The sequence below is a fragment of the Poecilia formosa genome, unplaced genomic scaffold (genome assembly GCF_000485575.1).
Source record: "Poecilia formosa unplaced genomic scaffold, Poecilia_formosa-5.1.2 Scaffold188, whole genome shotgun sequence".
Taxonomy (NCBI): Eukaryota; Metazoa; Chordata; class Actinopteri; order Cyprinodontiformes; family Poeciliidae; genus Poecilia; species Poecilia formosa.
Window position 1 is genome coordinate 44,080 of NW_006800127.1, and position 24,073 is coordinate 68,152.

The 24,073-nt window shown below is 38.2% G+C and overlaps 1 protein-coding gene across 1 annotated transcript; it reads left to right on the plus strand.

Annotated features, from left to right (window-relative positions):
- Positions 1-23,487, plus strand: loxl4 (lysyl oxidase-like 4). The gene is made up of 15 exons (XM_007566167.2): positions 1-75; positions 1,116-1,448; positions 3,245-3,546; positions 3,621-3,835; positions 9,284-9,322; positions 10,481-10,694; positions 10,791-10,968; positions 13,398-13,552; positions 13,640-13,807; positions 14,109-14,271; positions 14,356-14,599; positions 15,684-15,799; positions 16,298-16,434; positions 20,657-20,768; positions 20,846-23,487. The coding sequence occupies exons 2-15, from the start codon at positions 1,133-1,135 to the stop codon at positions 20,914-20,916; spliced, it is 2,430 nt and encodes an 809-aa protein (XP_007566229.1). The 5' UTR covers positions 1-75; positions 1,116-1,132; the 3' UTR covers positions 20,917-23,487.
- Positions 23,488-24,073: the final 586 nt, after the last annotated feature.

Below are 24,073 nucleotides of genomic sequence, written 5' to 3' on the forward strand. Positions count from 1 at the left end.
TAGCCACACTCATTCACACAGTCACTTTCCCCCTGCTAGTGACTTTCACCACTGCAACTTTTTGCTGCCTACCAGGTGAGTGAACATTCATACTAGTTATAATAGTTCAGTTTTATCCTTTTTTTATTTTGATCATAGTTATATGCGTCTAAATACGGGCTCTTCAGTGTGTGGATGCAACACGTGCGTTAAGGGATGAATTGTGGACAAAAGATGCTAACTCACCTACGTTCTGTTTCTTAAAGGAGATTTTTTTTTCCTTTAAATCTGACTGCGGCATCAGTTGAACAAAAAAATAAATAAATAAATAACCCGCTTTTTCATTTTATAGCATTCTGTACCAGCATCCAATCTTTAAACTGGGTTATGCATATTGTTTCTTTTGGATGGATTTGCCCAATGTTCTGCTTGTTGGTGGTTTCTTCTTTTGTAATTTTACCCTAAAAATCACACCCACTCACATATTTTAGGGCATTTTTGGTCAGTGTGTTTTCCTGTGGCCTCTCTTGTTTAAAAGTAACTCTCTCTCTCTCTCTTCCTCACTCACTCTACCCCACTGGTGTTTGTGCTGAAACACTTGTTCAGCACCAGGTTAAAACCTGCCTGGCGTATTTCTGTCTGGTTAGTTTGCCTTGGGGGATGTTTACTTACCTTAATTACCTTACGAAAGTGAGCAGCTGTACCTTAAATTATATGCCTGTGTTTGACATGAGGGGGAACGTGCTTATTTGATATTTAAGGCTTTCACAACATCACTGTTGGACCAAAGGCTTAGCAGTAGTGAATAAAATCACTAACGTGGAAAAAGAAAACAAGGCAAAGCAAGTCTTATCTCGCTGGTTATCATTAGATAAGAATTATGTCTGAGAACACAATTCTTGAGGGGAAAAACATTGTCACAGTTACAGTGATTGACTGACTGCTCTGTTCTCTTCCTTTGCCCTTTAAAGGGTCTCATACTCGATTATATGCCATTTGAAAGGCACGCAATTAACCTTGCAGCTATTATAAAAGCTGGTACCTAAACCTAACTGAAAATGTGCACAGTTTAATTTATGTAAGAAAATTAGCTAGAACTTGCTAAGCCAAGCTGTGTGTCAACCTTTTACCTCCAGGTTTCTCCCCTCCACCCATGATGACCCGCTCCCTCAGCTTAATCGTCCAGCTCCTTCTGCTGCTGTCCCTTAGCTTCACCGCACGCGCTGAACCTCGGAGGACCACGACGTCTCAGCGCAGAACTCCTCGCGCACCGGCCGCCAAGGTGCGTCTCGCCGGCAACTTTGTGCGCGAGGCGAACGAAGGGCGCGTGGAGGTGCTGCACAACAACACCTGGGGTACCATCTGTGATGATGAGGTGGACATTAACCTGGCTAACGTGGTGTGCCGAGAACTGGGGTTTCGAGGAGCGGTAACGTGGGCCCACAGTGCCAAGTATGGAGAAGGGACAGGTGAGAGCACTTAAAGACAAATTTCACATTACTTTCAAACGTTACCAAGGCGGACCCAAGGAGAATTTGATAATTCTGTTTGCCTAATTATTAACCACTATGGCACTACAATGCTAATATGAGATAGTTACATTTTAAAGAGTTTTATGAAGAAAGAAATGGTCATTCAGAAAGAGCATTAAATTACCTTTTAAATGGCTTCAAGAAGAGTGCATGTTTAAAAAAAAAATAAATTTATGACATGATCATAAAGTTTTTATCATCTCTTTATCATAATGTTTGTAATTTGGTTTCATTCTTGGTCACTGATTTGAATAAAAATATTGATCACTTAATTGAAGTTATGAAGATTCTAAATATCTTACAGTAGAAAATTATACAGTTTTGGAATAGTTAAACACTAGTAATCATTTTTTGAAGCTTTAATTGAAAAAAATTAGTTAAATAAAAATATGGAATGACTTAGCAGTGGGTTATTGATTAAAATGTTTGAAAAGTGCTGTGTGCGACTCCTTTTAATGCCTTCATTATAGACCACAGTTTTTGCTTTGGATAGGAAAACCAAAAATATGCCCATTATTAGATCAGTCAAATATATCTTTAGAGAACCCAATTCTCGACAAGATGTTACTCACAAGAAATACCTAATTAGAAAAATAATTTCAATTTGAGTGAGTTTACTTTATGGAATGAACAAGAATAAGAGATGATTTTGGAGGGGATGAAGCAACCAGTTGCACAATTGCAAATCCAATATTTGGAACTTACTGATTTATCTACTGATACTGTTTAAGTCAAATTTAAATTTAATTTAAGTCAAAATTCCTAACAAACTCTTAATCACCAATTTCTATGCAACAAAAGCTTCCCTCAAAGGTTTTAACGGATGTCCATAATTTTGATGTGTAAATCTGTAGTGCATGTGTGTGAAATAGTTTGACTGTGAGTACATGTAGAGATAACAGGTGATTTTTTTTTTTGTCTTGACAGAATTCAATTTCAAATACAATGTTTTTTAACATTGGAAATATCTACTTGAGGATATTCGGAATTAAACAATTGACACGCAGGAAAGTTGACACAATTTGTTTCTAAGAAGAGTGGCATACGCACCTACCTGCATGATGTTCACTGAGATATCTGAAGTGCAGACAGAAAGAATGGGATTCTGGAAACCTGAATTGTTTATTTTCACTAGGAAGAACAGATTGACAAAATAACATGCCACAATTACATTAACTCCAAAAGCATAAATGCTTTTTCTTGTAGGAGATAGTGAACAGTGGCGGAAGTCCACATTGGACCAGTTTAATCAGGCTTTTAAAATAACTAAATAAGTAACATTGTGAAGCAACTAAGGAAACAAAGGAAAACTTTTTCAGTAATTGAAGTGTAACGCTTGCTAGGGTTGACTGACGGACCAGCACATAAAAATCATGGGTAGAAAAGAGTCATTTGCTTAAGAAAAAATATCTCTATTTGCTTGCCAGTGTTTGGAACACTTGCTGTGGTTTATAGGCATCGTTTAGTGGTTCTTTTAAATCCAAATTAAAGAGAAGATTGAGTGGATTCAATGAGCTGAATCTACACCCCCTCTGCTGCCTTGTAAAATACTGTGCATCCGCTACTGAACACTCTGCTAAGGTGGAACCCTAAATCAGCCAGCCCATAAACGTCAAGTGTTAGATGTTAAGGAACTGATTGAAGTTGTTGTGTAAGGATGCATTGCAAACCCATGCATGGAGCAATCACTCAAAGTCCTAATGAATTACATTGTGAATTTCTTCTTTCATAAGGTCCTATTTGGATGGATAACATACGGTGCGACGGCTCAGAGAAGTCCTTGAAGGACTGCAAACACAATGGTTGGGGGGTAAATGACTGCAAGCACTCTGAAGACTTAGGGGTTGTGTGCACCCCTGAGCGCAGACTGGATCAGTCTGCCAGCAGAGGTTACACTACACCTGTCAGGCCTTCTGGCAACACTGCTTCTCAGTGGGGGGGTATTGTTGCAACACAGAGGCATCCAGGATATGGGTATTATGGGAATGGACATCCGTATGAGATCCCAAGGTTCCAAAGGCACCACCATTACCAGGTACAGCATCTGGTACATCCATCTTTTGTCTAAGAAAGATCTCTGTTTATAGCAGGATATGCCTCTTTTGTCAGGGTCACAGCAGAGTACGGATCGAAGAGGTCCGTCTGCGTCCCATCCTGTCAGCTACAAAGAAGAAGAACCTTATCTCAGAGGGTGTAGTGGAAGTGAAGCATGCTGGGAGATGGAGGCAAGTCTGTGACCTAGGTTGGAGTCTCAACAGCAGCCGGGTGGTGTGCGGGATGCTTGGCTTTCCAGAGGCAACTCAGCACAATGTCAAAACATACAAGTGAGTGTGACGGTCTCTCAGCAGCTGTGTTCGGGAAAACTGTGCTTAGAAGAGCAACCTGCCGTGTAACTTAGCTATTTTTTTATGAATTCAAACCCAACCTGCAGAATAAAAACATAGCAGCAGGCCCTCATTCAGAGCTGCTTTAAGTAAATGACTCGCTTTAGGCTTATCTTTCTCACCCAGCCTCTTCACCTCCCTTATATAGCCTTAGGATGATGATAAAGGGATCCCCGTCCGATCTCCATTGCCCTTTCTCTGCCCCTCTTTCTTGGCAAATCACCCCTGCACACCTCATTGCCTTTCTCTCACCGCTTTGCCTTCTCTCCTTCTGATGCTATCTTCCTCCTGCAGCTCACAGACGAAACAAAAAAAAACCAGCACTTTAACTTTTAGATTCCCTTGCTGAGGTGTAATGTCACTGCTGACTGTGGTGTAACTGTGCCATCAATATCATGCGTGACCAAGATAACTATTAGAAAGTGAAATAAGGGTTAGCATGTAAAGGACTTGTCTTATTGACAAGGTATTGTCAACAGCACAGCATGTATTTGCTATTACATCTGACCCCACCATACTTTCAGAGTCAACATTTATTAGCAAAGGTATATAAATACTTGTGGTGGAGGTACAAATGCTTTCAGTCAGTGCTGTTAAAGTGTTGACCTGAGCTTCATGACTTCATTAGAGTTTTGTATTATTTTTTAAATGTAAACTTAATATAAATTATACAAAAATAAAAGCAATATCTTTGTAAATACATCATTTTAGAAACTGAATTTGTTGGTTTTATGTATAAAAAAGAATCACACACACACACACACACAAAACAAAGCCCACCATATTTATTAAACATGACATTTATAGCGCACAGCTGTGCTATATATGATTAGTTAAGCCAGTAACGCCTTGATTTTTTTTTATCATTAGCAATAGATTAGAAAGATAAGATCAATTAAATTATTAAAAATGTCTCAAAAAAACTTTAACAGTAAAGTTTTCTTGAGACTTTATTTATTCAGCATTTCTGGCACAAGTTGAAACGTTTCACACCACTGGGGGTAATTTAGAGGACAGTAACAAAAATAATTTGTCCAAAAAAATCAGTTATAAGTACAGGTAGCCTCCTAATCAGGTACTGGATTTGATTTGCCTTAGAGATCTAACTGGAAGGAGAATGTTATTCATTTTAAATATCTTTAAAGATTTTTGTATACTTTACGAACTACTCTAACTGGGGTAAACCCGCTCACTGAAGGTCTTTCTGGATTGTCCTTGTATAAAATTGCCCAGTCTAGTTTAAATTTACATTGTTAAATTATTGGAAACACCAGGACACTATAACAACCTCCTTGTGTTAAAGAAGGAAGTCATGTAACATCAAAGGCTTTCCGAAAAAGGTGGAGTGTACCAGGACAGCCTGGCTCTGTTTGCACTCTGAACAGGATCATTTATTATTTGAGTATGCCTGCAATGCAGGTGTGAACTTTACTGTCTGTCTATTCAGTTTCCTCCTGCTGTACAGACTCGACAGCAGCAGAGATACAGAGAGCTGAAGGTGGAACACAAGTCATTTTTAAGAGACAAATTGGATGAATAGATTTGCATCTCTGCAGCATTTAAGGAGACATTTGGTAACTTGCCAAGGGAAGGGAGATGACAGGTAAGAACAGGGTTGCTGTAGCTTGAAGACTATAGCCAAACGTATTCCATGGAAGTGTTTTGGGTGTGTAAATTTCAGCGTTCTGGCACGGAAGTGGTCATGACTTGCTACTTCTTGGTCAGCCTGGCTTCAGAATGACCGAGTGTTTTGCTGAGATCTAAGGCTCTACACTGGTCTGAATCATGATTATGTGTTTGCTTCCAAATCTGTACCCGGTTGGGTTAGTCTCCACAGATGCTTATTTGCTCCTTCTTGATATGTATTTTCAACTTTCAGACCGGTTCTCAGAGTACAAAGGCCCCATGTGTTTCAGCTGTTTGTTGTATACTCAAGATTATATTTAAAAAAAGCAAGGATGGCTGGAAATGATAAATTCGGATGTAGCGGTTAATCAGAACAAGAATTTGCATAAACATTTCTACAGCTTCCAAAAGAGGCTTGGGATTTTATTTAGCCATGACATTCCCCGCTAATTCTCCTCCTAACCCAGTCTTTCCGTCCATTCTTAGAAATTCTGGACCCTGCCATGTTTCTCAGCTCTGTGTGTCTTTTGGATGAAACTCTAAAGAGGCTGTAATTGCAAGTTGGTCAGGACCAAAGCTCTTCTGGGTTTTTGCTGAGGGTGAAAAACACCCCCAATTATAGCCGGGTGTGAGAGAGTAAAACAGCGCTGGCAACGAAAGTGGAAGCGAGTAACAAGCGCAAGAGGCAGCAGAGAGAAGGAATGAGAGCAAGAGTCTGACAAGTGAGCTTTTCGCTTGCTCGTGTGAAATACAGCCAATTACAACTGAGGCCTGGTGCACTCTCCGCTGCGTCAGCGGCTGTCTGTCTTGCTCTGTCACCATAGTGATTTGAGGACTTAACCAGCATTTGTTTAATTACCTTTCAGCTTAAATTTTCTTATGATAAGGGTATCATTTTCAGGCTATTTGGTGACATTTTTGTGTCCAAATATGGTTTTCCTGTCTGGTGACTGTGTGATCCACCTCAATGACCTCTCTAATTTACTTTCCCGTCTTTTAATTATCGTATGCATTCAAGTGCATACGATAATTGCACTTGAATGCAATTATATTTGTTAATATATTTAACAAATATATTAAATGATGGCACCAATCCATTCCAGAAATGTAGCCAGTGGCTACATTTCTGGCTTGCAGCAGACTGTGCAAGATTGCTTTCCAAGCACAAATGAAGAAGAGTAGTCTGAATCATCTCGCTTTGATCAATTGCTTCAATACTCAGATGAGTTTAAAACTCTTTACTGCTAGAATATTTAATTTATCATCAATTTGCTCAAACTAAGGGAGATAAATTTCATCTTTCAGATGCTGATTTCTTTTTCCTTTAAAACTTGGCACCTGCTCACACTAATCTAAGCTCTGCTGTGGTGTACTGTCAATGTAGTCAAGCTGAATGATGCTATTATAGAATAGCCTGAGCTTCCTTACCACGTCAGCACAGCCAATATGATGGTCTCCATACTATGCTGCACTGATGCAGGAATACATTCACAAAAAGCTCCCAGAATGTGTTGGTTAAATATACTGTGGCCTACAGTGAATTGAAATATATTTTTAGCAAATGTCTTAGAAATAATTCATATTTTATTTATTTCAAAATGCAATTTTGAAATTACCTGACAATTTTAATTTTGAGTTTTCCTTCGCTGTAACGTTAAATCATCAAAACAACAGAAATAATGTTTGAAATCTCAGATTTGCTGTGAAGTAAATGTAAGTTTTCAACCCAATTATTGACATGAATTGACTTTTCAGTGATGTTCAATTCCAGACACACCATTACCACTTAATTTGATGAGTGATGTATTCCTTAAGACAAAACCGGCAGCAAACATAAACAAGAAATGTTGTACGATATAATTAAATTGTAAAGCAGTGTGAGACTGATGTAACTTGAACTGTGGTGAAATGCTTGTCTTTTAGCAAGATTGTATCAGCCCCTGTCATTAACTTCAATTGAATCATTTCACAAGTGCTGAAGAGACAATTTGCCTAAACAAAGCTCAGACAGCTGTAGCTGTCTGTTCGTTACAATTGTGTACAACTTCAATGAAAAAGTCCTCTCACAGTTCCAACCACTTGTTACAACCAGATGAACATTTGCATGAAATGAATGAAATTTAACACGTGCAATTCAGTCAAATGAAATACCAGAAGGTAGAAATTTACAGTTTGCTTTGTGAAGAGGAAAAATGGTTTGTTGATTTGTCTGTGGTGAGGTCACAAACAAGTCACAGACACAAACAAGTCACAGACGTGTTTGCCTCAGTGTACATGCACACTGCAAGCTTCCTATTAACCACTGCTGAAAAGCCACATGGCAGACACATTTAAAATAGTTTACAAGAGTAATTTAAGATCCAGTAAAGAATAGGCCCAGAGCTCCAAACAGTTAGCCAGTTACAGTTTGTTGCAAGTTTATCTGGCATTTTGCTGCCTCCGAAAAGGGATACATGCCTAATATTTTTTCAAATTGATTTAAATTAGACTGTTTCATGAGTTTAATTTCACTTGAAAATGTTAAATCTTTTTTTTTCCTACAGTCAGGTCTTTGAAACTGATTTCCTACTTCAAATGAACCAGAAAAAGATGCACCTGCAAATTTATATTTGACATGTACAAAACTCAGGTGACGGTGAAATGAAAGTATGCTAAATTTAAAACAATCTCGAAATACTTTTTGATAAGTGATATTTTTAGGTTAAGAGCAGAATGTTCTTATGTCTTGAGTTAAAACTGAAGAGTTGGGGAACAGGCTATATGTTTCTGGAAAGTGTACATTCAGCAACTCATGACTTCATGCAACTGTCAAACATAACAGTGTGTAATGGACAATCAGCCTCTTGATTCCAACATCCTTAGTTTATTTTCCAAGGTTTGTGCTTGGACTTTTACAGGAGCATGTAACGTTTCATGTTAGGAATGCAAATATTGACCCACCTTTGCTTTCATTCAGATACACATAGATGTGTTTGTTTCTAAAAAAAAAATTAAAAAAATGGGAGAGTAATTGAAAACAGCATGTCAGGATATGAACATTTCTTTCAAGAGTTCTTTACTGAATGTCTGAATTTCATGTCGATTAATTTGTTTTCATATATGATGTGTTCCAAAGAAATATAGGTTTCATTATGCTCCTGTTGCAGAAAATAAGATCTTTGAACAAATTGAAGTATTGAACGTCCCCATATAAAAGTGCTGGCTTGCATGTTCATGCGTGCATCTGTTTATAGTTTAGCCAATGTTTTTGTTGCAGAACGAATATGCGGCCTTTGCCGTGGTCTGTGGATGAACTGGCATGGGGCGAGCGGCTTGTACTCTTTGTTGCTTTGCAGGGCTTTCCTCGTCACCACACTAAAAGTGAGCCAGTTTAGCCAGCCCATAAATCATTGTTCGGTGCCGCAGCTTTTGTTTGTATATTGCGCTTGGTTGAAACAATGCTTTTTTCATTGTTTCATACTGTGTCACTGAAGTTGCATGCAACATTTTTTGGATTGCATGGGGGTTTTGAGGCTTACAGTACAGTTCAGAATAATTTTATGTTTTTTTTTAATTGTTTTTTACTTGTTATGTATGTAATTTTGGCCTTGTGTTAAATATAAATCTGTGTTATGGTCTTAGATGGAACGGGTCTTGATTTTTTAACTCTAAATAACTTTACCCTCATAGCACAGCCTTGTGCACAACTAATTTTAATTCTACATTGTGGTGCAAAAGGACAGGCATGTGAAATATGTAATATTTGTTTTTGATTCTTTGCAGGAAAATATGGGATTCCAAGGTTAAAGATCCATCAACAAGGTAATAAAAGCACAATTAGAAGAACGCTTAATCTTAAATACACAAAGTCCTAATGCAGATCTTCTTCAGCAGTTTAGTTCAAATGTAAAATATTAATGTAGTTTTTAGTGTTTTTTTTAGTCCTCAACCCTAACAAATTCTGTTAATTGTTGCTAAGATTCCATCCATTCAGTTATTTTTAAATCTGGGATCAGGTTGCTCAATTTACTAGTCAATAAGGGAAAGACCCCATTCTTTGCCGGAGTATGTCAGGTCAGCCATCATACACTGAAAATACATTTTATTCAGTTGAATCTGGGATTGTTTATTCTGTTATGATCCATACATCAGTCATAGTGCTGTGACTATGAAAATGTCATATTTTGTACTGCTTTGGTCACCAGTGGTTTTCATCTCAGAATTCTCACACAGATGTGAGTTCTTCCAAATCTTTTGTTGAATCATGAACACTGAGCCCGAGTGAGGCACTGTGGTCTGCAGCTCTTTAGATGTTTTTCTGGACACTTTTCTGACCTCCTGCAGTACTTTGGCCTCTTCTGGAAAGGTTTACCACTATTTCATGTTTTCTCCATTTGCAGAGAATGGCTCTCACTGTGGTTTACCAGAGTCTCCAACCCTTAAGAGATGGCTTGTTAGAAAGTCATTTAAAAATGACTTTTCAAATTTATGTATTCCAGGACTTTGTTGCTAGTCTGTTCTTGAATAGTTTTAGCTCGGGGACGATGTGTTGCTTTTTGAGATGTTGTGGTCTACTTCATTCTGTCAGACAGTATTGAGTCTAGGGCCTGCAGGTCTTGATCACCGTGAGAAGTAATTCATGATTTAACAAGAGAGGCCATTTCTTTTCCACATGGGGCCTGGTTAGTTTGGATCATTTCCTCCTAGTAAATGAAATCATCATTTGGAAACTGCTGTTTGCTTTTACTCAGATTATGTTTGTCTAATATTAATATTTGCTTAAGAGTAAAGAAAAAGGTACAAAAGAAGAAATTTGTAAATTGCCAAATAGTTATTTATAAATGCATGATACTGGGAATAAACTGTTGTCATAATTATAATCAAACAACAATATTGTTGAGAAATCTAAATAATTCAGTGTCATGTTGCGCAGAACTTTAAAAGATATATCACCAAAGTCTTTTTTGTGTGTTTTTCCAGAGTAAGCCTCATGGCAAAAAAGAAGGGATTCTGGGTAGAGAAGGTGCACTGTCTGGGCACGGAGAACACCCTGTCGGAGTGCCACTCTCAGCTGTCAATTCCTCGAAGTCCTACGCCTTGTAAGAACGGGCAGTTTGCAGTGGCAAAATGTGTGCCAGGACCTCAATTTGCTCGCATCTCCTCAGGAAGGCCCCAGGCTCCTCATCCAGTAGTGGTAAGAATAATAAAATTATGTTCCTATTAACATTATCTTATTGTGTCCATCTGTGGAAGAAAACAAATTCTGAAATATATGGTCTCCCCTGCATAGCCTGTGCGTCTCAAGGCAGGTCCCAGGCTTGGTGAAGGCCGTGTGGAGGTTCTTCGAAATGGAAAATGGGGGACGATTGTTGATCACTTGTGGGACAGAACTGCAGCCAGTGTTGTTTGCAGAGAGCTCGGCTTTGGTACTGCCAAGGATGCCTTGCACGGAGCCTTTATGGGCCAAGGTAGGAGAGAAAACTGTTTAAAACAAAAAAAAAGTTGGAAAATTTTGAAAAGTCCATATTTAATTCAGTATTGTAAGTCAGCAGTTTGCTTGTTTGAATGCGTTTATTGTGTGTTGTGGCATTTTGGAGAAGACAGGGAGACTTTTGCTTATCTTTCGCTTATCTTTCGCTTATCTTTCGCTTATCGTAGACACCACACCCGTCTGCCCTGACTGATTAGATAATGTTCAGGCATGTGTGTTTGCATTTTGCCAATGTGTATTACCTCATGAACTGCAAATGTGTTGATTGCCATATCTCCAGCTGTGATTATATGTGTCCTTTGCCAGTGGTTCCAGCTGCCCAAACACCATGTGCACGTGCCCATACACACTCGCAACAAAAAAACCATGGTGGTTTATTTTGGTATTTGGCAACTCAACCCAGAGACAAAATCTTGCAAGATCCAAGCCTGCTTTTCATTTGAAATCTCCAGCTCCTGTGTCACCCACAGCTACAGTCAGTATCCAGCTGTTCCAGCGGTGTCTCCACCCTTAAGACATGTGAGAGAGAACGACTTCCCCCTGTCTCAGGCTTCCAGGGTGTAGTCCAAAAACATGCTAAAGGAGATGAAATGTGGGATTGTGTTCCACTGCTTTAGCTGTTCAGATGATCAAAGCAAATGTAATTTTATATGTTATTTCTGTAGATGTCATTTATGTTGGCTTTCTTTTTGATGAACCAGCACAGCTAAAGTCCAAATCACCCAACATTTTTTCCAACTTCATCTTGTCATCTGGCTCAAGTCCCGTCGTTATATTTGTGGCTGCATGGTGGCACAATTGCTTGCACTGTTGACTTGCAGCAAGAAGCTCCCGTTGTCTGAACGGTGAAACTGTTTCTGCAGCTGAGTCTCAGGAATCATGGAATTTTAAAATGGAAAATTCGTATCAACCCTTTCTGATTAAATACTGTAATATATGCACCCAGCTGTGTGAATCATGGTGATCTTGTTATTCCACTGGAGTAGAAAATATCAGCTTTTAACTTATCATTTATAGACTTATGATTTGAATACGTGGTTACAGTCCTTGTGTGTTTTACACATGTATGAGATGGATATACTTATTCAACAAATTAAATGATGCTAATTAGTCAGACCCAGGGTTGATGATTACTGGGGACAGAATATTTAGACAAAAATTCCACACCCTTTCAATTTCATAATGGAAACATTTTCTTGTTAACCACTAACCTAAGTGGTTTACTTTTCTCATCAAGAACCTGATTGTTGTTAACATTTTCCATCTGCTAACTTAAAATACATAATAATTTGTGTAAATAATGGAGCAAAACCTGTTTTTGGTAAATACTCAATTAAGGATCATCAGCATAATCATCATCATCCCTGAATTAAATTACAGGGACAAATGTTTTTGTTTCCTTTTTGACCAACAGTTTTATTTTGACTATGTAATTTTGAGGCACACAGATATAGGGTCCCATGTATAGAGATGGGACGAAAACACCCTTGAGCCTGTGTGTTTGTTTGGATTGCAAACCCGTGAGTGGCTTGTTTCTGGGTATTTATTTTGGGGTAAGGTTTAAACAGACCATGTCACAGTTCATTTTGAGAATCTCTTTCATGAGCTTTTGCCTCGATAAGTTAAACACTGGGAGATTATATCAGGTTTGTGGCAGATAGATGGGGAAGTGGGGAAGATCTGTACTTTTTTACATACAGTGTTAACCAATGTTTGATGACCACTGTGCAAGCTAGCCTACAATTTCTTAAAATCAGCACAGGGGCAGATCAACTTAAGCTTCAGTCTAGTCCCAACTGTCTTTCTTTGCCACCCATTTTCTTGTAATGCTTCTGTTTCCAATTGTTTGTGTGATTTCAGCTGTTTGCTTCCATGCAGGTTTTGCTGTTTGCACAATTGTACAAAATAGTGGAGCCACTGTTCATTCAGTGTTTTCACATCCTGTAGCTTATTATACCACTAACATTTTGCTCTTGAAGGACTTTTTCCTGTCGTCTTCTATATTGTTATGAGATTATCTGGTTGTTAGCACATATAGTCAGCTTTTTTGTTTTGCTGACACACATTTGGCCTTGTTTGCTCACTCAGGGTGGCAGACTACACACAATGTGATTGTTGTTGTGCTCAGAGAAAAAAAGAATGGCGGTAATGAGCTGTGACTGATGCCTAAAGTTGATGTTTTTGCTGGCATGTTTGCCTCACAGGACTGTTTTGTTATGCAAGATAGAAGCTTTAGCACAGAAAAGGATGTGCTTGCATGTGCTTTTATGCTCTTACGGCACTGTGCTCACATTGGGTGGCACAAAACACAAGAAATACTACCCTTGACTTGTTTGAATGGTTTTTCTTCTCAGCATTCCTCAAATTTTCTACTCAAATTTTCTACATCTCTTTCTATCTCTTCAGGTACGGGACCTATTCATATGAACAATGTGCAGTGTATGGGGTCAGAACGCTCCATCCTGGATTGCTACTTCCAAGAAGTCCAACCATGGACATTCAAACACACTCAGGATGCTTCTGTGCGTTGTAACGTTCCCAAGACTGGCATAGAGAAAACGGTACAAAAATTAGGTTGCTAGAACTCTTTGTGGCACTCTATAATTATGGGAGGTCGATTTTGATCTTCTAACCTCATGGTTATCCAGGTTCGTCTTGCTGGTGGAAGAGCCTCTTCGGAAGGACGTGTCGAAGTTTTGATGGACTTTGGGGGACGGAAGCGCTGGGGTTCTGTCTGCAGCGAAAACTGGGGGATAAATGAAGCTATGGTGGTGTGCAGACAGCTCGGTTTGGGTTTTGCTGCAAGTGCTCATCAGGTAATGTCCTCAACCAACATCCCATTATACCTTGTATGAAGTCCACAGCTTTTCTCAAAGTTTTTAAGGATTCTGTTCTGAAACTTACAACGCAGTGCTCCCTCTTACAACAATTAGTTTTACTTTAAATGTGACAATGTAATTTTTTTTGGAGTTGTCAGAATTGCCTCAACACTGGGAGTTGGCACAAATTTTTACAGATACATCCCTATGATCGCTGTGTCTGTGCTAGATTCCCTAAATAATAAACTGTAGTGCTGCTCCTCTAATTGTTTACCTCCACACTGTCTTCCCTTGGCAGGAGACATGGTACTGGCCCGGTACTGCGAATGCAAGTGAAGTGATTCTTAGTGGCACTCACTGTGTGGGAACAGAGCTCTCTATCCAACAATGTCGTCACAACAACCACATCCACTGCCCTCGCGGAGGAGGAGCCAAGGCTGCTGGGGTCAGATGCTCAGAGAGTAAGCTGAACCTCTGATTAGAACCTCCAGGTCTTCTCTTCTGATGTGACAACTTGAACATATCTCACATTCAACATCTTTCAGCTGCTCCAGACCTTGTTTTGGACGCCCAGCTGGTTCAGGAAACAACCTACCTGGAAGATCGACCACTTCATTTGCTGACTTGTGCTCATGAAGAGAACTGTCTGTCATCCTCTGCTGCCAGAATGAACTGGCCATATGGCCACAGACGCCTGCTGCGCTTCTCTTCACGTATTATGAACCTAGGTCGATCCGATTTCAGACCCAAGGCATCGAAAGAAAGTTGGACATGGCACCAGTGTCACAGGTAGGAAGCTAATGAAGGTGATAGATATCTTACTGGTATGGACTCTTAAAGGTGTAAACTCTGCTGCTCTTGTATTTCTAGGATGTCAAATCAGCACCTGTTCTCTAATGCTCAACACCATCTGTGGGATTAACTCGTTATGTGGGCTAGTTTAGTCAGCTATGTCTAAAAACACAGCATCTGATTTTAAAAAATGTTAACAGATATCCCACAGGACCAATGCATCGTGTGTAGTTTCCAGTTACAAACAAGTTGGCAATCAAGAGCTTAAAATTCTACCAGAGTTCATCCTTATCATGTTTGTTGTGTTCCCTACAAGGCTTGCGATAAACTATTAGTGGGACTTCTTACAACTTTCACTCAACCACTTCTGTCCTGCTGCATTTTTTCCATTAAGGTCTTACTTCTTCAGAGCATGAATAAAACCTCTGAAGACAAATGTAAGACTGCATTTGTCCCACGCTCTTACTATTCAGTATATGACGGCGATAACTGTGCTAGATGAAATGTCCAAATCTGATTTACAATTAGAATGTCTTCCAATCATCCATTTTATAAAATCTCAAATGTTGACATCCCCATAGTTTTGGAAAAGAGTTTATTAGAAGAATGAAACCAACTTTCTCTTATGTAATGACAGCTTCCTTCATGAGGAAAGTTTGTTAAAATAGCTACAGGAACCTGAAAACGTATTGGATTGATTGCCAGTTTGAAAGCTGGAAACAGTGGTGTCACCTCTCCTGATTTGTTAGTTTGTCTGTGGCAGTGATAGCTAGAGAAGAAAAGTCGCCCAAAGATGCAAGTCATACAAGGGACAAGTTGCAAGTCTGTGTCAGTTTATTATAGCATAATGTACTTATGCATGCAAGTTTCAAAGCACTCTATTCACTTAGAGAGAGTAAATAGCCGGTCCAAGCTGGCCCTAAAACAAGCCTCTGTGAGAGGTGTTCTGGTGACACCCTGCTCATGTTCAGGCAGTGAGGTCATAGGGACAGCAGCCATAGAAAGCCAGTGTTCGGTCATGTAGATACACACACTCGGCAGATTCAGACGCTCACCTGGACTTTCCCCTCTGACATCACAGGCACTACCACAGCATCGAGGTGTTCACCCATTACGACCTGCTGACGCTGAACGGCACAAGGATTGCAGAGGGACACAAGGCCAGTTTCTGTCTGGAGGACACATACTGCCCCGATGGTAATGTTCACAAAGCCATTCTGTTTCCCCATTAATGGCAAGAAATTAATTTAAATGTTTCAACTACCAGCACATTGTAGTGGTCAGTCCAGTCACTTGAGAAATCTCACTAGTCACGTCTAGTTGTGTTTAGATTTTTCTGCCTTAAGTTTTTGTCTGTTTGTTTTTGCGTGTGTTTATCTTTTGTTGTGCTGTGTTTTTCTTCAATTAATTAAGAATTATTGTTAGTGGTTTGTTGATGCATAATAGAGGTGAATTTATGGATTGTATTGTACAAATGAATTGAAGATGAAATGAATGAATGAATCCTGAGCTTAACAGATCTAAATGTTGTTGCAATTTGTGTTGGTTTACTCTTCATTTCCTTACTATGTCATGAACAAATATCTAATTAAAAACAGCAATGAAGTCAAAGACTCCTAACAATAAAAGAAGATTAAATAAAATAATCTCCGATGTTGTCATTGTTAAATTAGTTGGTATTTGTGTGTGCCACAGGAATCCAGAAGAGGTTCTCCTGCTACAACATGGGTGATCAAGGCATTTCTGTGGGCTGCTGGGACACCTACCGCCATGACATTGACTGTCAGTGGGTTGACATGACAGATGTACGACCAGGGGACTACATTTTCCAGGTTAGAGTTTGTTTTAAACTCTCCCATTTTATGTATTTGCTTTGGTGTTGGGCAAATATCACAAGCCCAACCACTCATTATTCTGCCAGTTTTACTTCCCTCAAAAAAAAATTAGACTAGAGAAAATCAGTGGACTTTGCTACCAAATTTGAGTCTTAATAATCTTCTTATATAGTAATTAGCAAAAACTATATTTATATAAAGGTTGTGAAGCCAGTTCTGATTCCTCTTTAATAATCACGATTAACAGCATTCAAAACATTTGCTTTACAAAATCCCCATTCAATCAATCAATCAATCAAATTTTATTTGTATAGCACATTTCAGCAGCAAGGCATTTCAAGGTGCTTTACATAATTAAAATAACAAAATTACTGTTTTTTTATTATGAATTGTAATTTGCTATTATATCAGAGGAAGAGGCCACATCACATTGTCTTTAACCCCTTAACCCTCGCCCTCGGAAAATACAATGGAAAAACGGAATACGGCATTCCGTTGCATGTTAAGGGGTTTTAAGAAGAGTCTCTGTAAAACAGGGTTTTTCCACTGTTCTAAAACAAAGACATTTTTTTTTTTCATTTTAGCCTTTAGAGTAGTTAGCATGACTAACCGCCAACTATCAGCATCTCTAGATATTTGTAAGAAGTTTTCAAAAGACTCCTTAGGTTTCCAAATCCAACATGTTCCATAACAGAAATAGGTTGAAAGTTAAAAAGGGTACAATAGAAAAACTTTCCTCAGCCTTTCCATTTTATTTTGCTAATCAGCCAATGTCTCAGTGCATTTTCATTGGAGATCAGAAATATTGTCAAGTGACTGAGTTTTACAGGCTTCTAAAAATTGAATTATGGCCTCCTAGGATGTCTTTTTTAGTCTAAAGAAAACTACAAACTATCTTCACTGCCATTTATACCCTTTTTTTTCCCCTCACGCCTTTGCAACTAGCAGACCTAAACAGATCAAACACTCTGACCCCCATTATCATCAATTTCTATGTCAGAACCGTGATCCTGCGGTGGGATGTGGTATTCTTCAGATCTTAGCATGCTGCCAATTACCTCCAAGCTGTGGGAGACACATTACAGTGACACTTACTGTTTGAACCCACTGTTAATTATTGCTGTCACCAGTGTGTTAGCAGGCTCATTTGATGATTATTGCTCTTACACACTTCACCGATGCAGAGCTACTCTATTTTTAGACTGGTTTGTATAATTTGCCCCATGCCAAGGTGTCACACATGTACAGTAAACTCTTGTTCCAACCAGATGTGCCCTAAACATGTTGAGTGGGGTTTAATGATAAAGTTTCATATTGGCTTGGTGTGCGTATGAAGACATAATGACAGAAAGAAAAAATAAAACAGCGGAGGAAACAATGAGGAATTTCACTAAAACCAGTTCACACAGAGCCACTCTTCATTAAAATCGCAACATTTTTGTTGCGATTCAGCCACTAGTTGATACGTCTTCAGTGATCGGGATTGTTTATCAATCCAATGTTTGAAACCAGGTCTCAGAGTGAATCTTTCCAGTAACATCCTCCCACAGAGGTGTCAAGTAGTCTGCATGTGTGCAGAATGCACTGCTGTAGGTTGTATTGTATGCATGAACCTGCAGATAATAACAATTGTGGACAGCATTGTACTTTGTCTGCTCCTTAATTAACCCGTTCAATTTAACACAACTTCTGTTAAGGAATATATTTGTGTGACATAACCACTTGGTTCTTGGAAACATAGACGGGTTTCTGTTTTTTGAAATGAGGTTAGTGAGGCGGAAGCTAAAGGTCAAGAATGCATGCAAGTTCGATGACATGCTAAAATATTAGCGCCATATAATGGCCTAGAATGACAACTACAGCGGATTCAGTATGTTTTGGCGGTGCCGACTAAACATGGAACTTTACCCAGTCAACCACCAAAAATACCATCAGTTTTCAGGCGGCGGTTTTGTGTAAATGAGAACCAAACAACAGAAAATAAAAGAGAACATAAAGTAAGCCTAGTGCTATTCACCAAAGCTAAAACTGAAGGAATAAACACCTTTAACAGCAGCACTCTTTGTCTTCACTGTGGTATGTTTTTATGTGGTAAAAAAAGGGAATGTTTGATTTTCCTTATTCAAGTCTTTACAACAAAGACCCAGCAGGCCTGTTCTTGAACCTGCCAAACACCAATTTACCCAAATTAACTATTGGCTTCTTTTAATCAAACAGCTCCTAGTTCTCCTTCTCCATTAGCGACGGCTAATTTGTCCCCCAGAATTCCTCCTGCTCTATTTTTAATTTTATTGCCTCGACTTTAACTAAGATGCCTTCGGCCCTGTACGTTTAGGTCCAATGCTGTAATTTACTCAAAAAAGAAAAAGAAAAAACAAAAATCGAAGATACTTTGTTTTGGTGCATTCACTGTCTTTTGATGTTTTCTCCTATTTTGGTGTATATTGGCTTCTTTCTCCAAGAAGCTGTTTGTAACCTGTACTTAAAGTGGGTGTAGTAGTTTACAGAGCAGCTATTAGAGTAAATGGCTTCACAGTATTATCACTAGGCCAGATTAAGAGAAAGGTTGTATCAGCAGTAACAGAGCTGCTCTGCAAATGACACGCCATTAGTACATGCATGGTAGTACCCAGAAAAAGACTGATTTCAGACATATAAACACACACATTACTTCTCCGTTGCAACAGACTTGCCTTTTAGGCTAAATCCGTTTTTATTTTTGCAGCATGATGGTGGTACGAGGCGGAGCACACGTTCCTCCTGTGCAAGAGCTTAATCCTGCACTATGTTATAATTTCATTTCCATACGACCCCTGTAAACGTTGCAGAACCTCTTCAGCGGCCGATTTAGACTGGCCAGATCTAAAGAAATTGGCACATGCTATAAACATTTTAACAATTACTTTTTCTTGAAAGATCAACCAGTGTGCTTCATACTTTCCACGAAACATGCTAAAAGCAAGTGTTTTAATGGTCACACACTCATATATGGAAATCCAAATGAAAATCCTTAAGCGCAGCAGGTCCATGTGGAAGTTCAGCACATTGTATTTATCTTTTCAAATTAGAATCCTGTGTGGAAAAGTCATCCAGTCGTCTCTTTATAGCTGAGAAGCAGATTGGCTATAAAAAACAATACCAGTGCTCCTTAATAATAGCCCCTCTTACAATTTTATGTGCAGCTACTGTTTTCTTACAGTGACTTTCCCAGTGATAGGAAAACAAGGAATCAGGTCATGTCTTGCATGTTGAAGTCAATCCTTAGACATGACTACGTTTAACACTTGAAGGTTTTTGGATCTGAGCTGTTCTGTGGCTGCTCTAGAACTTTTGATCAAATGTTTTGAGGCCTTTAACTATGTTTCTATTAACTATGTTTTTTTTACTTGTTTTATGAGAATCAGTTTATTGGCCAATGTTGAGTGCACAAGCACATTAAATACAAAAATACCATTAACTTTAGGGGCAATAAAGACCAGTTGCGATAGTGCAAATCAGCTCATTTTGTTTCAGAGTGGCTAAGTTGACTAATCTGGTAAAAAGAGTAGACGTAATACGATATCTCTTCCTCCTACACTTTTTAGTCTCTAATTGGCGTAACTGTTAACATTTGTTCCTCCAATGTTTTTACTGGCAAAAAAAAAAGGAAAAAAAAGAAAAGCATTAAATAATAAATCAAATCAATTAATCGTTTGGCATATTGGACAAAAAGTTATCTTCTGATTTCTTCTGACCAGGCATCAGGTCCATGTGAAACATTGTATTTATCTTTGCAAGCTGGAATGCTGCATGGAAAAGTCATCCAGTTTGTCTTTTTATAGTCGAGAAACAGATTGACTGTAAAAACAATCCCAGCCATGAGAGGTGTTTATTAACAGCCAATCTTACAATTTTTATGTGCTACTGTTTTCTTGTACCGACCTTCCCATTGAAGGGAAGGCCCAACAATGAATCACGTCATTCTTTGCCACTGGAAGTTAACCCCTTATTTGACATGAGTGAGTGCAACACAGGAATATGTTTTGATTGTAACCATTCCACTTAACTCTTCTACAACCTGTAAATCTCCAGGATGGCCGCAATATTCATATCTGCTCACCTTCCGACAAACTTTGACTAATTTTCCTGTTTTGTACAACTACTGTTTTTTTTGTTTGTTTTTTTTTAATGACTTTCTGAATGAAGGTAGACCAATCATAAATATTCTCAATCTTTGCAGGTGGAAGTTAACCCCTCTTTGGACATGGCTGAGTCTGACTTTATGAACAATGTCATGAGGTGTCGGTGCAAATATGATGGTCACAGAGCTTACATGTACAGCTGTCACACAGGTAAGAACTGATGAAATTTTCTATTCTTAATATTTGATCAGATTTTGATTTTTAACATTTGCGTTATTTTTATACAGGTGACGCTTATAGTGCAGAGACTGAAGACCTTTTTGAGCACCAAAGGCAAATAACCAACAATTTTGTGTAGCTCATTCCAATGTAAAGACCTTCCAACGAAGCACAGAGACAATTCAAAGTGGGCTAAGGTCGAAAGGCTCCAGGATCACAGACTCAGTAACATAACAACATGGGTCCTGCTAATGTCCTTGAAGATCTGGGTAAAATATTTAAGAACTCACCAAGTGACAGCAGCATTCATTGCAGCATCTTCCATTGACTAAAACATCCATCGACGGCAAGAGAGGAACAGGTGTCACTTTGTTCAAACTGTTTCCCAGCTCTACTAAGGAAAAATTAACTTAGATTTAGATTTTAACTCTTGTGGATCTTAGAAAAATTATAGAAATCTTACATTCAAAACTAACTAGGAACAGGTAAACTGGTATAATTTTCAAACAGGAAGATATGAAAACCTGAGAAAAAGATATGAGATGAGATTTTGTGAGTTTTGTCACAAAATGTTGCATAACAGGTTTATAAGACATTTTTCTAAAAGTGCCACATATTTAGGCTATTAGCATTAGCATGCAAAATTTCCCATTTAAGTTTATATCTGACTCATTTTGAATTTTGGTGCTTTCTTTTTCTTAACCAGTGATACTGTATTATTTTTGTCACATTAACCTCAATGAGTTTCATATGAAAGATTTTGTACAGTATATTTTGGATAATTTTCATTAATAGACATTTTATTTTATTAACTTTTTAATTCTAACTAAATAATCTTTGATTTTTTTTATATGTTGTGTTCCACCTTTAGAGTAGATAACAGGAGGTTAGTTTTTTTTTCATATAAGAAAGCACTTTATCTTTAAAGTAAGTATTCAAATTTAGTCCCCATTTTTGATTCGCCCAACATTTTTAAATGTTTTATTTTTATTTTTATTTTTATTTTTTTTTACTTTCTTATTTTACATCCTGGAAAGTCAAATGGAAGGTTTTTGTTAGTCTTCTTGTTCATTGTGCTACTTACGCTGTATTTTATTACTTTATTTATTGGGATTTACACAGCATGACCAGTATAGATTCTTAGCTATAGCATTTAACCTAACATATCTTCTTTTTTTTTTTTTTCCGACAAACACATCCAGGGTTAAAGCTTCTGCAGTAGTTACATTACATTGCAAGGTTTCCATCCTGTAGATAAATGAGTGTAGATTTATTTTATTTTAGTCATTAAAACAATTGTAGCTGTACAGTTTTCCTCTTCCAGCCTCTCTGAGGGGAGGGAAACTGGTCTGACAAAACCACAGTACTGTGGTAGACAGGCAGGCTGGGTTTTGAGAGCATATAAAAAGCCTTTTAATTACCTCTGTTTGGTTAGACTTAAGGTTATGGTTACGATTGAGGGCTTGAGCATGTGCTTTATAAAGAAACACCATAGAATTGTTACTTATGCAATCATGAAAAAGACAAGCTTTTTGGATTTCCATCTTTGCATAAACTACAATAGAGATACTGATTATCTAAGAGATTTAGTAAGGGAAAGAGGGAGCGAAGGAAAGAACGAGAAATGGGTGATATTTGGCAAATGATCTATTGAGATGTATAGTTTTTACTTAAAAAAAAACAAAAAAAAAAAACTGCCTCCTTGTTGGCCGCCTCATGGAGACCACAGGCTGGCATTTTCTGCTCCTCAACAGAAACAACATGTTTGGGAGGAAAAATAAACTATTCATGCTTCAAAGCAGTAAACACTGGCCTTGTTTTAAACTAAAACAAGGCTTCTGAAATGTACTGTAGTCTGTCCTTTTTTCCTGAGTTGGTAGTGTCTCAGCAGACATTTAAAAAGCTCCACGGGCTTTTCCCCAGCTTTTATTTGTTTGACTTCTTGTCTTAGTATTTGAACCTATTCAAATAGTGGACAGTTGTTGATGCATGGAATTCATAAAGTCAGATGTAGACCTAATAAATTTTCTGACAAGATAATTATTTGTCAATGTAATAACTACAATAGTTTATGGGTTTTTTGTTGTTGTTGTTTTTTTTAATATTGTTGCTTGAAACTCCAGAAATGTTGAATTTAATATTTGCTGTTATGTGCTTTTGGATTTTGACATACTACCATTGTCTGTTGTTTGTGTTATTTAAAAGTATGTCATTCTGCAGCATGAGTTGGTTCATATTCCTCATTTTACTGTATTGCTACCTATGCTCCATGCATAGCACTGGGATATTGTTTTCTATGGCCAGTTTTGCTTATGTCTTTAAAGCTGAGAGTGAAAACTAAAAGAAGCGCTGATAGACAGTTACATTCATAAAAAGCTGTACTCTCAGGGACTTTGACCTCATTTGAATACTTAAAACAATATATTTCATATGATGTGACTCGTTTGATTTATTTTATTTTTTTCTGCTGTGATGACAACAAATAAACCGGAGCGGTTTTGAAATGTTGGTGCTCTTACAAAAACTAATTGGTACCCACATGTTTACTCTGGAGGTAAGAATTCAAGGTATGACAGTGATAAGCTTTGCTACGTTTCTGTCCTGAAGGAAGTTCAGATAACTGTGGATGTGCATTGTCTGAGTCAGAGTCAAATCACAACCCATTCATCCATCATTACTGTGAATCAATAAAACTTCATCTCACATTAAACTGCTTCCTGGCTCATTCTTGTTAATGCATGACACAGTACAAGAATTAATCACAAAGTACCCCGTTAAATTGAACACGCACGTCTGGAATTATTCCCACAACCTGAACTTTTTACATGTTGTCACTCTGCACACGCAGACTTTAATGTAATTTATTGACATTTTATGTCAATAACTTCTTATTTGCGGTCAGCCTGACTGAGGTCAACCTCAGTCAGGTTGGATGGAGAGTGTTGGTGAACATCAGTTTCAAAGTCTTACTATAGATTATATGTTGGTTTTTGGTCAACACTTTGACTAGGCCATTTTAACTTTGATATGGTTTTGATTTCTATATAACTCTGTATGTTTAGTCTTACCATACAGGAAGATAAACTTCTGCCCAAGCTCAAGTGTTTTGCAATCTCCTGTTTTATGTTTTTCTTTCCAAATTGCCCTTTGCACATCTCCACCCATTTTTCTGTCAACTCTGACCAGTTTCCATTTACTTTTTTTTTTTCTCACCATGCTGCTACTACTGCCATTATGCATGTGATAGTATGTTCAGGATGATAGTCAGTATTATTTTTCCACTATTATTTTTCCAC

Excerpts from the sequence above, each read along its gene's own strand:
- loxl4 (XM_007566167.2), top strand. The coding sequence starts at position 1,133 with ATGATGACCCGCTCCCTCAGCTTAATCGTCCAGCTCCTTCTGCTGCTG. Across the intron at positions 9,323-10,480 it reads GTTAAAGATCCATCAACAAG|AGTAAGCCTCATGGCAAAAA; the intron begins GTAATAAAAGCA and ends GTGTTTTTCCAG. Across the intron at positions 16,435-20,656 it reads CAGGGGACTACATTTTCCAG|GTGGAAGTTAACCCCTCTTT; the intron begins GTTAGAGTTTGT and ends CAATCTTTGCAG.